General features: G+C 32.8%; 1 protein-coding gene across 14 annotated transcripts in view; it reads left to right on the top strand.

Annotated features, from left to right (window-relative positions):
* Positions 1-14220, top strand: part of LOC127851914 (uncharacterized) — a 34385-nt gene that overhangs the window by 17451 nt on the left and 2714 nt on the right. For 4 of the 14 annotated variants that reach the window (XM_052385889.1, XM_052385888.1, XM_052385891.1 and 1 more), the window contains 24 exons: positions 123-260; positions 912-1049; positions 2317-2454; positions 2703-2840; positions 3490-3627; positions 4957-5094; positions 5407-5544; positions 7255-7395; positions 7636-7773; positions 7986-8103; positions 8220-8335; positions 8869-8990; positions 9175-9262; positions 9854-9927; positions 10078-10114; positions 10267-10364; positions 10762-10887; positions 11029-11177; positions 11355-11490; positions 11703-11852; positions 12050-12152; positions 12536-12609; positions 13425-13562; positions 13798-13923. In XM_052385889.1, coding sequence (XP_052241849.1) covers positions 123-260; positions 912-1049; positions 2317-2454; positions 2703-2840; positions 3490-3627; positions 4957-5094; positions 5407-5544; positions 7255-7395; positions 7636-7773; positions 7986-8103; positions 8220-8335; positions 8869-8990; positions 9175-9262; positions 9854-9927; positions 10078-10114; positions 10267-10364; positions 10762-10887; positions 11029-11177; positions 11355-11490; positions 11703-11852; positions 12050-12152; positions 12536-12609; positions 13425-13562; positions 13798-13923 — 2900 coding nt within the window. The remainder of the gene's footprint in view (positions 1-122; positions 261-911; positions 1050-2316; positions 2455-2702; positions 2841-3489; positions 3628-4956; positions 5095-5406; positions 5545-7254; positions 7396-7635; positions 7774-7985; positions 8104-8219; positions 8336-8868; positions 8991-9174; positions 9263-9853; positions 9928-10077; positions 10115-10266; positions 10365-10761; positions 10888-11028; positions 11178-11354; positions 11491-11702; positions 11853-12049; positions 12153-12535; positions 12610-13424; positions 13563-13797; positions 13924-14220) is intronic. The other 10 variants (XM_052385896.1, XM_052385892.1, XM_052385899.1 and 7 more) reach the window with 8 other exon arrangements.

The following is a 14220-nucleotide window of genomic DNA, read 5'->3' as shown; positions in this document are numbered from 1 at the left end:
CAATTATTTAGTATCATACATAACCAAACACAAATCAGCCTTTGTAATAAAGCATGTATCACGAATGTGTGTTGCTTTGAAGTGTACATAACATTCGTTTGGAAACAATTCGGTTATTTCAGAATGTGAGACAGGTACATTTGGAGTCGGCTGCGCGTCTCAATGTCATTGTCAAAACAGTCCGACATGCAACCATGTAAATGGTATTTGTTATGACTTTGTGTGCGCTGCGGGATGGACAAGTGGTAATTGCAGTATAGGTAAATATAAACCCAATTAAATGTGAATGTGTATTTGATATTTTAGGTATACGGTATCATACTATAGTTTGCTACTACTAAATTACACTATATATCGTAAAATATATGCGGCAAGTAAAAATGTTTTATATAATGCAAATGATAATGTTTTTGTGTGTTGCTGAATAAATTAAAAACGTTGTGGATGTTATCATTCGTATTGCGGCAAAAAACTGTTCATCCATATTCAACTGAAGCAACAAATCTGCCGGATGATGTATGTGGTGATATTTTATGCAATAGCTTTAGCCTCGTCATTATGATTTTTTTTTAAAGTCGTAGGCTATTGTTGCCCATTCTAAATTTCAATTAGCGTGCATTACATGTACGGGTATTTGCACATATTCATGTATGAAACGATCCGAAATATTGTCTTATCATAACAGCGAACAACATGAAATTAATCACTTTTTATTCTACAAATAAATATTATATGTTCTTTGAAAAGAAATTGACCATGTTCTGGTACTTTTTCTACTTTACGTGTCCTTTAGGTTTATATATTCATGAAAATTGTATCGTGACTGAAAACTGAATAATATTATAAATAAACTCTTAAAATGCCGATGTAGTTCCTGGCATACATAAACTGTTTATATGTTTACATAACAGCATGTAAGGACGGTTTCTTCGGAATGAATTGTACGTCTCCATGCCACTGTCAGCCAGATGTGAAATGTAAACATACAAACGGCCAATGTACAAACATGCAATGCGCAGCAGGGTGGACAGGGGAAAACTGCAGTGCAGGTATACTGATCAAAGCCACTAATTTGATATAAAAGTAATACACCAGTTCAACAAATATATTAACACTGTGCAAACAAACGTTTGATATTTGACATTTTTGAAACTAAAATTTAAAATGAAACGCATTCAAATCTGTCAAATAATGCAGATTTGTTACGATTTATTAACAAATAAATCCCATGTATGCCATTACATTTGATGTTTTATAGAATTAATCATTTAAATCGCGTTTCTTATAAGCGACAAACGTACACATTGTGCTATTTGTACCAAGCGTTTTCGAAGATACAAATGATTAAATGTATTGGTGGAAATTTTTGACAATCGTTTTAGAAAAAAAATGAAATAAAACGCGTATTGATCTGTCATTCGAACAGGGGCTGAACTATCATTGATTGAATGGTCGGTGAAGAGTGGTTAAAGATTGAATCTCGTAGATTGGTCAATATTCTTAAGTTATGAATATATGAAGTGTATCAATCTCTACTTACTGCTATTATTTAAGTTTGTCGTTTGCTATCACATGCAGTGTACGGATATGGCGGTTTGTAAAGACGTGTTATGAAACAAGACTTTTTAAGCTTTATTTTTAAAGAGAATGCCGAGTCACCTTGTTCTGTTATATAAGTTTTGGTTGCACAACTTATTATCAAATATTAGCTTAGTACTAAAAGTAACACACGGTTGTCAACATGTTAATGGTGGCTTTGGAAGGATTCGGTGAATTAAGTATATACTTTCTTTGTGTTAATATGATTATATCGTTTATGATAGGAGGCGCGATTCGTGAAGTGTTAAAATACGATTAACATTGTTATGACATAATTTGTAGCAAACTTTGAGTCCAAAACAAATTACTCATACCTATCTTTGCTTAAGCAATATTCTTCAATATATGTAAAACACTCGGTTTGTTCTGACATAAAGGCTGTCCGAATATCGATCTGCTTGAGGTGATATTTATTGCGAAACAGCCATTTTAAATTAAAGTAAATTATTACTATTATTTAATAGTAACATTGCGAAGACTTAAAACAGGTAAGGCATTTCATAGGCTATAAAACAAATGTAATAAATCTCTAAGAAAAACATGAACATTTGTGACATGGTGCCGTTCAATTGTTTACATCCAAAAACCTGTAGTATCCAAAACAATGTGTCTCGTACTGTGTCCAAAAGTTCGTTTGCATTCTAAGGTCAACCTACCACGATGTATGAATGACTTTCTCCCCCAAAAATTCAAACATATGTGTTATGTGCACTTTAGAGTGTGAACATGACTTCTTTGGAATGAACTGTTCGTCGCGATGTCACTGTCGAGAGGGTGCTACATGCGATCACATCAACGGCAACTGTTCGGACAATCGATGTGGAGATGGTTATACAGGGGATAACTGCAGTAAAGGTAAGTTATATTAATAAGGCGATGTTAATTGTGTGAAGTTCGTTCAAACTCAAAATGAATACTTTTTGGTATAAGATTGAATTTTCCGACTTGCATGGACACATTGCATGAGTTTTATAAATAAATGTATACATTTTAATATCACGTATGCCCTAAAAATACATCAATATTACAAAGAATGTAACATAAATTTACGTGAATTGTTAAGTGCACATAACGTTAGTTTTTAAACAATTCGGTTATTTCAGAATGTGAGGCAGGTAAATTTGGAGTTGGCTGCACGTCTCAATGTCATTGTCAAAATAGTCCGACATGCAACCACGTGAATGGTAGTTGTTATGACTTTGTGTGTGCAGCAGGATGGACAAGTGATAATTGCAGTATAGGTAAATATTATTCCCAATAACAAGTTCATGTTTTTTTATATTTCAGTCTACAGTGTCATACTAATTTGTGCTACTACTAAAGTGAGCTATACATCGTAAATGATTTGCGGCATGTATTATTGTTTAATTACATGAAAATGACAATGTTTTTTATGTAATTAAGTAAATTCAAAACATGTTTGATGTGACAATGCTTATTACGGCAAAAAAACTGTTCACCCATATGCCATTGTAGCAACATAGCTGCCCTATGTATGTGGTGATATATTATTCAGTATATTTATCCTTGCATTAATGAATTCGTTGAAATTCGTTGGCAATTGTTGCTGAATGCGAATTGCAAAAAGCGTGCATTACCTATACATGTATATGTACATATCCATGTATGTTACGAGCGGAACACTTGCCAAACGGCGACAGCGCTTAACGTCAAATAAATCAGTATTTGATTCTACTAACAAAAATGATCTGCCATTGCAGAAACATAAAATTGTGTTCATGTGCCGGTACTTTTTCTACTTAACGGGTATTTTTGTTTAATGTTCATGAACGTTTAATCTTAACTAAGCATAAATGAAATAAAAATAAATACGTAATTTGCCGATGTAGTTCATCGCATAATAAAACTGTTTATATGTTTATACAACAGCATGTACAGACGGTTTCTTCGGGATGAATTGTACGTCTCCGTGCCATTGTCAGCCAGATGTGAAATGTAAACATACAAACGGTCAATGTGCAAACATGCAATGCGCAGCAGGGTGGACAGGGGAAAACTGCAGTGCAGGTATTCTTCACGAAAGCAACTAATATAATATAAAAGTAAAAATCCAGGTCAAAAAATACTTGAACAGTAATGCTTTGCAAACAAACGTTTTAATAATGGACATCTTACAAACCAAAATTAAAAATAACACGCATTCAAACCGGTTAAATAAAAAATATTTGTAAAGATTATTTAATAATAGATTTCTATATACGTCATTACATTAGATGTTTTATGGAATTTATCAAGTACATCACGTTCCTATAGCCGACAAACGTACAAATTGTGATATTTGCCCAAAGCGTTATCGAAGATACAAAAGAATATATGTATTTGTGAAAATATTGACAATTTTGTTAGCAAAAAATGAATAAAACAGGACATGTTTTGTCATAAGAACAGCTTGTCATTTATCATTGATTGAATTATTGGTGGACAGTGGTTTACGTTCGAAACTGTTAGTATTTTCAGTATTTTTACGTTGTGAATATATGTATTGTATCAATATTTCCTAGCTTCAATTATTTAATCATGTCGATTGCTATCACATGCTATGTTCGGATATGACGGTTTGTGTAGAGGATATATCTAACAAGAAATTTAAATCTTTAAACAAAAAAGATACTTTAGGGTAACTTTTTGTCCGTTATATTAGTATGGTATACACAACTTATTAAGAAAGACTTCAATTTATCCTTCGAATCTAAATACTACTAGGATATGAAAACGTTATAGCAGCTTTCAAATAAAAGTAACACATAGTTGTCAACATGTTTACTTGCAGGTTGCCTACGATTCAAGGATTTAAGTATATACTTTGTTTGTATAAGTATGATTATATCGTATGTGATAAATAGCGTGGGCAGAGTATTTCTCAAATCTTGATGTGGTCAAATACGATAAATATTTTAACGAAATCATCAGTAGCCAAACTTTGAGTACACTGCAAATTACAAAAACCTATTTACCCCAATTTATATTGTTCAGCTTCTTTAAAAACATGCGGTATGTTCTACTTAAAAGGTTGTTCGAATATCGATGTGATTGAGGTTATATTTGTTGCGAAATAGCCATTTGATAGACCACAGTAAACGCAATTTATAAATTTCACTATTCAATAGGTATATTGAGAAGACTTACAAGAAGTCATGCATTTCATAGACTATTTCAGAAATATAATATATCCCTTAGAAATACACATATATCACGAAAATGTAGTTTCCAAAATAATGTGCAATAGCAATTCCCAAAAAGGTAGTTTACACTCTGATGTCAACCCGCTATGAAAAATGCATGAATTTCATTCAAGCAATGGGAACATTAAACATATATGCTTAATATGCATTTTAGAGTGTGAACATGACTACTTTGGAATGAACTGTTCGTCGCGATGTCACTGCCGGGTGGTTGCTACATGCGATCACATTAACGGCAACTGTTCGGACAATCGATGTGGAGATGGTTATACAGGGGATAACTGCAGTAAAGGTAAGTCCTATTTATTGGACATGCTTTTACGTGTGTGAAATTATTTGTGTTTTTTTTATATTTCAAACTCTCTAAGTGGAACTCAACAACAAATCCACAGATTCTTCACAATTAAAAATCCATTTTTTTAGTATAAGATTCAATTATCAGAAGTGCATGCTAACATTTTATGATTTTTATTTAAATATACACACATGTATGAATACAGTTTAGTATCATACATAATTTATCAAAATAAATCTGTGAAACAAATAATGTACCAGGATTTTACGTTGCTTTAAAGTACACATAACATTCGTTTGGTTATTCCAGAATGTGAGGCAGATAAATTTGGAGTCGGCTGCGCGTCTCAATGTCATTGTCAAAACAGTCCTACATGCAACCATGTTAATGGAAGTTGTTATGACTTTGTGTGCGCTGCGGGATGGGCAAGTGGTAATTGCAGCATAGGTAAATAGAACAGAACAGAACAGAATAGTTAATTCGACTTAAGCATATATATAGCTCATCGTCATAAACATAAATATGCAATAACAAAATGCGTTTCAATTAAATACAAAACATACATCATTTCAAAGAAATATCAATTTAAAAAAGGAATGAAATACAACATGTTTTAGTGAGAATGGCACATGGATGAGGTTAATACATAATGTAAAAATGTAGTTTAATAATTCCAACACTGATAACATTATTGTAAGCTTATTGTCTTTGTGAAAAAAAAAATTTATCTTTCATGTATAAGACATTTTCTCGCATTTCAAAGCCTTTTAAACAAAACATAGCTAGTTTTCTTAACACTTTTTTTCTTTGAAAATATATATCCCAATTAAAAATGAATTATTTGATATTTTAGTAATACGGTGTCATACTACTATTTGTTACATCTAAAGTGCACACTATATCTTAAATTATTCGCCGCATGCATTAGTTTATAATGTAAAGAAAATTTGAGTGTTTGTTTAGGTTATTAAATAAATACCAAACATTTTGGATGTGACTGCTTATTGCGGCTAAAACTGTTTACTCATAGGCCATTGTAACAACATGTCTGCCTGATGATGTTTGTGGTAATATAGCATGCAATAGCTTTAGCCTAGCGCTCTTGAATTGGTTGAAATCCGTTAGCGATTGGTGCCAATTCTAAATTTCAATAGGCTTGCATTACATATAAGGGTATTTGTATATTTTCATGTATGGAACGATCAGAACAAATGGTTAGAGCGCACAACCATTTTTTGTTATATTAAAACTCAACCGTATATCATGTGTTCATAGAGTGCATAATTTGTCCGTATTACACCCGTTTGAAAGCATATAATTAATTATGTATAATTTGTTTTTGCCGATAATGTTTATCATGGTAAAATCACTTTTAGCATGTTAATGTAAATTGTTTTTTTATTGTATTACTATGTTTATTTATTTTGTTTTAGTAAAGTTTAAAGCAAGTACAATTTAAGTTATGTATGTTATTCTAAAATACAAATCAAATAAATGGAAATAAATAAATTAAAAAAATTTAGCATTCAATACACATTTCAATATAATACACGCATGTAATACAAATGCGGAGTTCCAATCCTGAATTTTCAGTTTGCAAATGGTCATTTAATTATTTATACACAATGTGGTGTAACTTTTAAGCCTCAGTTATGCTTCATCGCCTTGGTGGAAGAAAATGTTTTCCTTCATGTCTTTGGTTTTTCTCGATTACCTTACGGACGATGTCAAATGAGGAGAGAACACGAATTAATGAGGTTAAATCATTCTAATAATAACAATTATGATACTTCATGTTTGAGTTGTATTTAGAGATAAACGACTTAACCATTAAAACTCCCAATCACGTCGTGCTTTATATGTGCATTAAATGTCCACACCATCGGCGTTTTTAATATCGAGAACTTTATTCAAAATCTGTGTGTATAACCAATTAATATTTAATATTCATTAAAGCTGATGTTACATTCTTTTCTTTAAATTATAGTAACGAGACGCATTATAGTAGTTAAAGTCATGCCATTGCAGCATATTTGTTATTGTACATATTTGATATGTGACATCTGTCTGCTGCTCGTGATCAGACGTGTATACATTTACTTGCTTGTGCCGTTACCTGTATGTAAGCAAACAATAATAATGTGTTTCCTTTTGCAGAGTGTTTGCCGGGAACGTATGGTAAAAATTGTTCAAGTGACTGCAATTGCGAGGGGTGCAATCACGTTACTGGATCATGTGCTTTGGCTAAAAGTTGCTTCACGGGATTTACCATAAGATCTTCAGATGCAATTTGCACAAGTTTGTAATAAGTAAAATATGCGTTTTTAAGATACTGTGGAGAGCCATTATTTATAGAATATGACCTACGTTGTATATACACATTCAATTATTATTTCTGGACAATACGCACATATGCACATAAATGCCATGCATACAATTACAAAGTACTGTTTATGTTGAAAAAAAAGGAAAAAAAGCATAAACTCATATGTTCGCCCTTATTATAAAATGTGTGATGTGTTGTTTTTATTTCTACAGAGTGCAATCGAGGCTTGTATGGCGATAACTGTTCAATGGAGTGTCATTGTGACAACTGTCACAATATCAATGGGTCGTGCGCCTTGTTGTCTAAGCGTTGTCATGACGGATTTCATTTCGAAAATGGACTGTGTAAAGGTATTATACTGATTTATTTATTAATTTGAATTTTAATTTATTTTAACAGCACGAAATGTAACTGCAAATACATTATGAAGACGAGTAAAAAGCAAGACGAAATGTAAGGCAAGAATACATAACATTTAATTAAAAACCATATCTCATTGTATTGAATATGAAACCATATGCATTCCAAAATTATTTTATTTGTAAGTGTTTCTGTTTATAAGCTGACGACCTAAAGAGCACACAAGCAGCTGCAATTGGTGGTGGTGTTGGGGCTGCAGTAAGCGCCATTGTAGTTGCCGCTGTAGTCGTCATAGTGATACGAAAGAGACACGTGTTTAAGTACGCGTACACTGCTTAACTGTATCATTCCTATTATTGACAATGATATTGTTTTGTTATTTAATATGACATCAATGATGATGATCGAACATTAAATGTGCTTATTTTTTTAACAGAAAAGAAGCACAGCTACATAACGACACTGAGATGACCGATATTTCTAAAACATTACGTTCTTCAATTGGACAAGATAACAATGCGTTTTCTGATGTCGGTAACAAAGCTTTTGAAAGTATGTATGTACGTTTATTGGACAAACGTGTATTACATGCATTTTATATCAAATGGATTTGTTCAAAGACTTTCGCATTTGTGAAAATTATTATTAATATGTTTACTAACAAAACTATAAAATAATGAGGAGTCTTAACTAATTACAATGTCAAGAAAAAGTCTAATTTAAATTTTTCTTTCCCCTGGATTCGAGCGTAGGACATCTGGAAGCAAACTATATATTGCTATCGCGGTGCCGAATTGGCTTTAGTCATTAACAGATATATAAGTGACGCTATATTAGTAATCATTTTATTATTCCGAAATATCGCGGAATAGCGTTACAAAGGCTTTATTATTTTACCGATTTTAGAACGTGATTATACATTAATGAGCATTTAAACGTGTTTCAGTCAGCTGCGTTATTTTGCTTGTTTGAACATAATTTGTTCAGTATTTCTTTAATGTATGACAAATATTTTGAATATCTTCATTTTAACAAGCTGTGAAAAACTCCGTACAAAAATTGTAGTACGTTCTATTAAATTCCAGACCTCGACAGCGACTACTACAGTTTCAAGTCCGTCGCACCAGGAATCAAAATTCATTTATTGTGGGACAATATTCGAGAGAAAAGAAAATATGGATCCTCGTATTTCTCGGATGAATTTGCGGTATATTAGCATGATCATTCGTCTAAATACGTCTGAATGGTGTCTGTTGTTATTTAATCAGTTCACTGTAAATTCAAAATAGCTTACAATGAACAATATCAACAAACTATTTTATTCATTATTTGATTAACTGTTTCGATATTTTTACATCATTCGATGAACCCCGTTAATATTTTATTTTTAGAAGTTACCAACTGGATTGATTCATAAACACGATGTTGCTTCTTCTCCGGAAAACAGTGGAAAGAATCGATACCGGGAGATGTTTGCATGTAGGAAACGTTCAATTATGAATTATTTTTTTATCAAAATATAGAAATTTATCATGACAATATACTTAGAATAATTCAAGTCTTAAAATAATGTTTCCTCCTACTAAAATTAAGTTCCAAAATCAAATAGATATATACAATACAATTTCACAGCATCAATATTTTATTATGACCGAATGTGTAATTCAAAAAATGCTACGCTCAATGATACTTTAATTGTTGTGTTAGTATTATGCATGGTGACATAGAAAACATCAAATTAAAAATAATAGGACTCGAACCAACATACTCGGAATTAGTCGTTTAATGTGACAGGCACAATACAACTAATACAATCACCCTCAAATGTTCCACAGGCAAAAATACTTAATCAAGAAATACTCAAAGTTATTCCTAAAAAATCACTCAAGCTACATATATTTAATCAATATACATGGTCAAATAACATATGAGGTAATTCCTAAAACAAATTACTAAAGCTAACATATATTTTACCTTATTACCCATCATAGAATTATTTATGTCTAGACAATCAATAAAAATGACTGCAGTTGAATGTACTTAACAAAGTGTTTGCGTACACACTTGTAGATGATCATTCCCGAGTTCCGTTGAAGAAGGAAAAACCAAGCGACTCCGATTATATCAATGCTTGCTACATTCACGTAAGATATTGTATAAGTTGTGTGATAGAAATCCATCCAACGCACTTGTACGTATTCGAGCGAGCTATTGTTTGTTATTGAATGAGCATATAGCATATAATTAATTGAATGACTTCGAAAATTTCTCTAACAAACATTTTCTATATGTAGGGCTTCGAAAAGGTGAACAAATTCATCGCATCTCAAGGTACGTTTTTACCCTTTACTTGAAATTTCTCGAAAAAAAACTCAACACACTATATTTCTAAAATTAACAATCTAGTGTATTTATAAGTATGTGTACATAAGGTTTCCATCCAAATAAAACAATGTTTTGATTTCATGCTATCCACGTAACAGGACCGACTGAAAAAATGATCGTTGATTTTTGGCGTATGATATGGCAACAACGAGTAGAGAAGATTATCATGTTGACAAACCTTATGGAACTTGGAACAGTAAATATTGTTTTTTAGTCTTTACCACTGTTATTGTGTTTTATTTTACATCTGCTTTCTTTGAGTGGAAGATACATTAAGCTTTTTCTTCATAACGGAACTGTTAAAACATTTGCTGACCAAGGGAGATTATATCATTGATATGCGATTGTTTCTGTTTGCCCATATGATGCACCATCGTGCATCAGTTCTCGCTTTTATACAATTTATGGAAAGAAAACTCAATAACCAACTTGCGCAATAAGCTGATTTGCAATATATCATAACAGGTCAAACATGATCTAGTTGTAAGTTGTATCTGAACCTTCTCCGAGCTCAGAAGACTCGTCCTAATTCTTTTAATTGGACTAATGTGTTCTCTGTATAGGTATTGATAATTTGAGTGTGTATTTTTCAGTTAAAGTGTCTCCAGTACTGGCCTGAAGAAATCGGCAGTGTTAGTACTTTCGGCGATGTAAATGTCAAGTTTATTGGCATTGAGGAAACTTATGACTTCAACATCAGAACTTTAAACATCCACAAGGTCTGGGCGTATACGTTAACGTAAAACCTAATGTCTAATTTGTAGTGTTGAAGCCTTTTATAATAAATAAATACATGAGAGCGTATGATTGTGCGTTTTTTTTATTATTAAAGAACCGATGTCTGTTTATATGAATCCTAGGGCCAAGAGAAACGCCATGTGAAGCAGTTTCATTTCAAGTCATGGCCAGATAAAGATGTACCCGACACAACCTGGTGCCTTCTCGATTTCTGGAGAGCTGTTGACACTAATGATTCCACCAATACCTCACCAATTGTTGTGCATTGCAGGTTTGCGCGGATATACACGATATGTGTGCTAAAATTAAGCTGAGATTGTTGATTGAATGTGTTACATTAAACATCTGATTCACTATCTGTATTTAAAGCTATTTTTCAAGTCCATTTATATACTATACGTGATCACATACACATTAGCGCCACCAATAATAGGCTTTTATTTGACAGTGCTGGGGTCGGCCGGACAGGAACATTTATCGCTCTTGATACTTTGATCAACCTAGGGAGGATGGAAGGATATGTTACGCCCTTTCCAATGGTCGAGGCGCTGAGACAACAGAGAGTAAACATGGTTCAAACAAAGGTGTGTATACTGTTTTGCTTTTATATTGACTTTGTTTATTGATGTGCTGTGTGTATTGCCCTGCAGTGTATCGGCCATTGACCTCTTATAATTTCACTGGAATTTTATCGTTTATATAATTATTAAATCATGTAATTGACATTGTGTTTAACATTGAGAGCAGCATGACCATTTTGACAAATATATAAAGAAACAAATAAATATTTTTGTAGGACCAGTATGTGTATATGCATGAAGCACTGGCAGATGCTTTTTTAATGGGAACACACCACGTGTTGACGAGGCAGTTTGAAAATGTCTTCAAGTACATGATAGGAAATGAGAAAGGTTCAAACATTACACGCGTGGACAAGCAATTTGATGTAAGTGAACACGATCAGCGAAATCATACTCTTCATGAGTATACCTATGCAATTATATAAATAAAATTACCAACTTTAAATAGCATCACTTTTGTAAAAGTATGAGGCAAACAAATAACACTGCTCGTGTATAAATTTCCATGTTAAATAAGGAAGACAGAATATGTGCTTATCTGAATAAATAATTATATTTGTAGTTGATTGTGAGAAGTGTAGAAGACAGCTCTAGAGAAGTCAATGCATTTGCGCATGCGTCATGTGAGCCCATTTACGGCAACTTGGACAATGCTATTTCTGAAAGTATGTTGCTCAATTAGTCCATATAAAGATAAATACAGTGTTTGCCATAATCATCTTCTTATACTTATACGTTTGTGTCATACGTTAACAAGTTAATATAGGTAAAATAGATACTGTATTGTTGGTGTTCAGACCTTTTGATGCATTGATGCTGCTGCTGTTTTATAACTATTAATTTTCAACCAACCACTAATGATAAAATAACATAATATTATGATATTCATAATATTAACTTTCAACGCAAGTGAAATAGTCAAAGAACGACTTACTTAATAGCAATGAGTCAATTAAATAGAAATATATATGGATATGTCATCTTTTTTAACAGATGATATACTTATTCTGAACACAATATGTTTTAATGTCATTATTTACTAATTTAGTTGACGCGTACCGCCCCCAATTGCTAAAGCGGGGATCAAACTATATCCAGCAGCTCGGCGTTGAGTTCATCCCGGTAGGAATGACCAATTTATTTATATAACTTTGCATGAATTTAAAATGCAGTATTTTCAGTTCATTTAGAAATCATAAATTCAATTGATTTAAGCTACATAAATACTCAAAATAAACGAATATTTCGTAAAATAAAGTTGCGCCATAAAAAATCAGTGTTTATTGTAGCAATAGCCTACATTTCAACGCTAGAGGTGGTATGGTAAGTGATTCAAAATGCTCGGTTTTATTGTTCGTGTCACAATATATTCGATGTAAATTTCCCGCGGCGATTTCCAAACATTTACGAGCGAACGCGAAATTGGCATCGGGCAGCGTCGGAAGCACGACGTATTTTTCATGAGCTGCCCAAAGCCAAAGTCGCGTTCGTTCGTCAATATTCGGATATCGTTGCGTGAAATACACGTGGAATATTTTGTCACACAAAAATAAATGTGTATCTCGTTAAATCTATGTTACCAGATCACATCGAGCGTTGGAATTTGTGTTATTGCTATAAGAGACACTGATTTGTTATGGGTAAACTTTATTTAACGAAATACTTTACGAAATATTCATTAATTTTGAGTATTTATGTAACTATAGGCTTCCATAGATGGACGATATCTATTTTGATACTGGTAATGAGCTCGTTTTCAAGATGTGAATGTATTATCTGGGCACGTAATGTACACATTGAAACACATATGGAAATGGCATATAAAATACTTTTTACGAAAATCACTTCGCTTATATTTAACTTGTATAAAAAAAAATATATGAAAAGTCAAATTATTACTTAATGTATGTTCATATGTATGCTATGGGTATGAACAGGCATTCGGAAGTACGAATGCCCTCCTAGTGTGCATGTCTCCCACTGACCAACATCTGGAAGAGTTCTGGTCGTTAGCTGAGGAACATCATGTAACCACAATGATCAACCTATCAGCGCCCGGCAGTGCGGCATACGAGGTAAAGTATCAGTATGCAGTTAGCTTGCATGTTTTGATAAATATGCACTCATCATTATTACCTTCTGTATTATTATTAAGAATGAGTTATTGACTGACGCTTTTTTCCAACACGCCTTTAAACATCGCTACCGTCGTGTATTTTTACTCTTATTACTAAACATATAAACTAATTTATTGCGTATGTCAGAACGTTTTAATGAATACAACTTTTTGTTGACTTGGTTGCTTTTTAGACCTGTAAATTTTTGGGAGGTCGAGGAAGCGGTCGGGTAGGAAAATTTGCTGTCAAGTACATACAGGAAAAGAAAAACAACGGCATTGTGGAAAGAAGTTTCTCATGTAGAGATGACAATCATGAGGTAAGCAGCGTTAACTAAACACAGACGAGGTCAGTTTAATCTTCTATTGGACTGTTGAAGAAATATCATGGAACTCGTGTTGTTGGTCTATGAAAAATAGACAGTCCGTCTGTCTGTGGACTTGCTCAAAGTAGTGCATTGTGCCCCTAATATTTTCGCCCCCACTTTTTATTATAAAATCGCTGGTTGTGTGCATATTGTCACTGCTAGATTGCGTTATCCTCATCAATATGAACATATAGTATGGACTTGACATTGTCATCAACAACAACACACAATACAAAAACCTTATTAAGT

This window comes from Dreissena polymorpha, chromosome 11 (genome assembly GCF_020536995.1).
Source record: "Dreissena polymorpha isolate Duluth1 chromosome 11, UMN_Dpol_1.0, whole genome shotgun sequence".
NCBI lineage: Eukaryota > Metazoa > Mollusca > Bivalvia > Myida > Dreissenidae > Dreissena > Dreissena polymorpha.
This window is presented reverse-complemented; position numbering and strand designations above follow the sequence as displayed.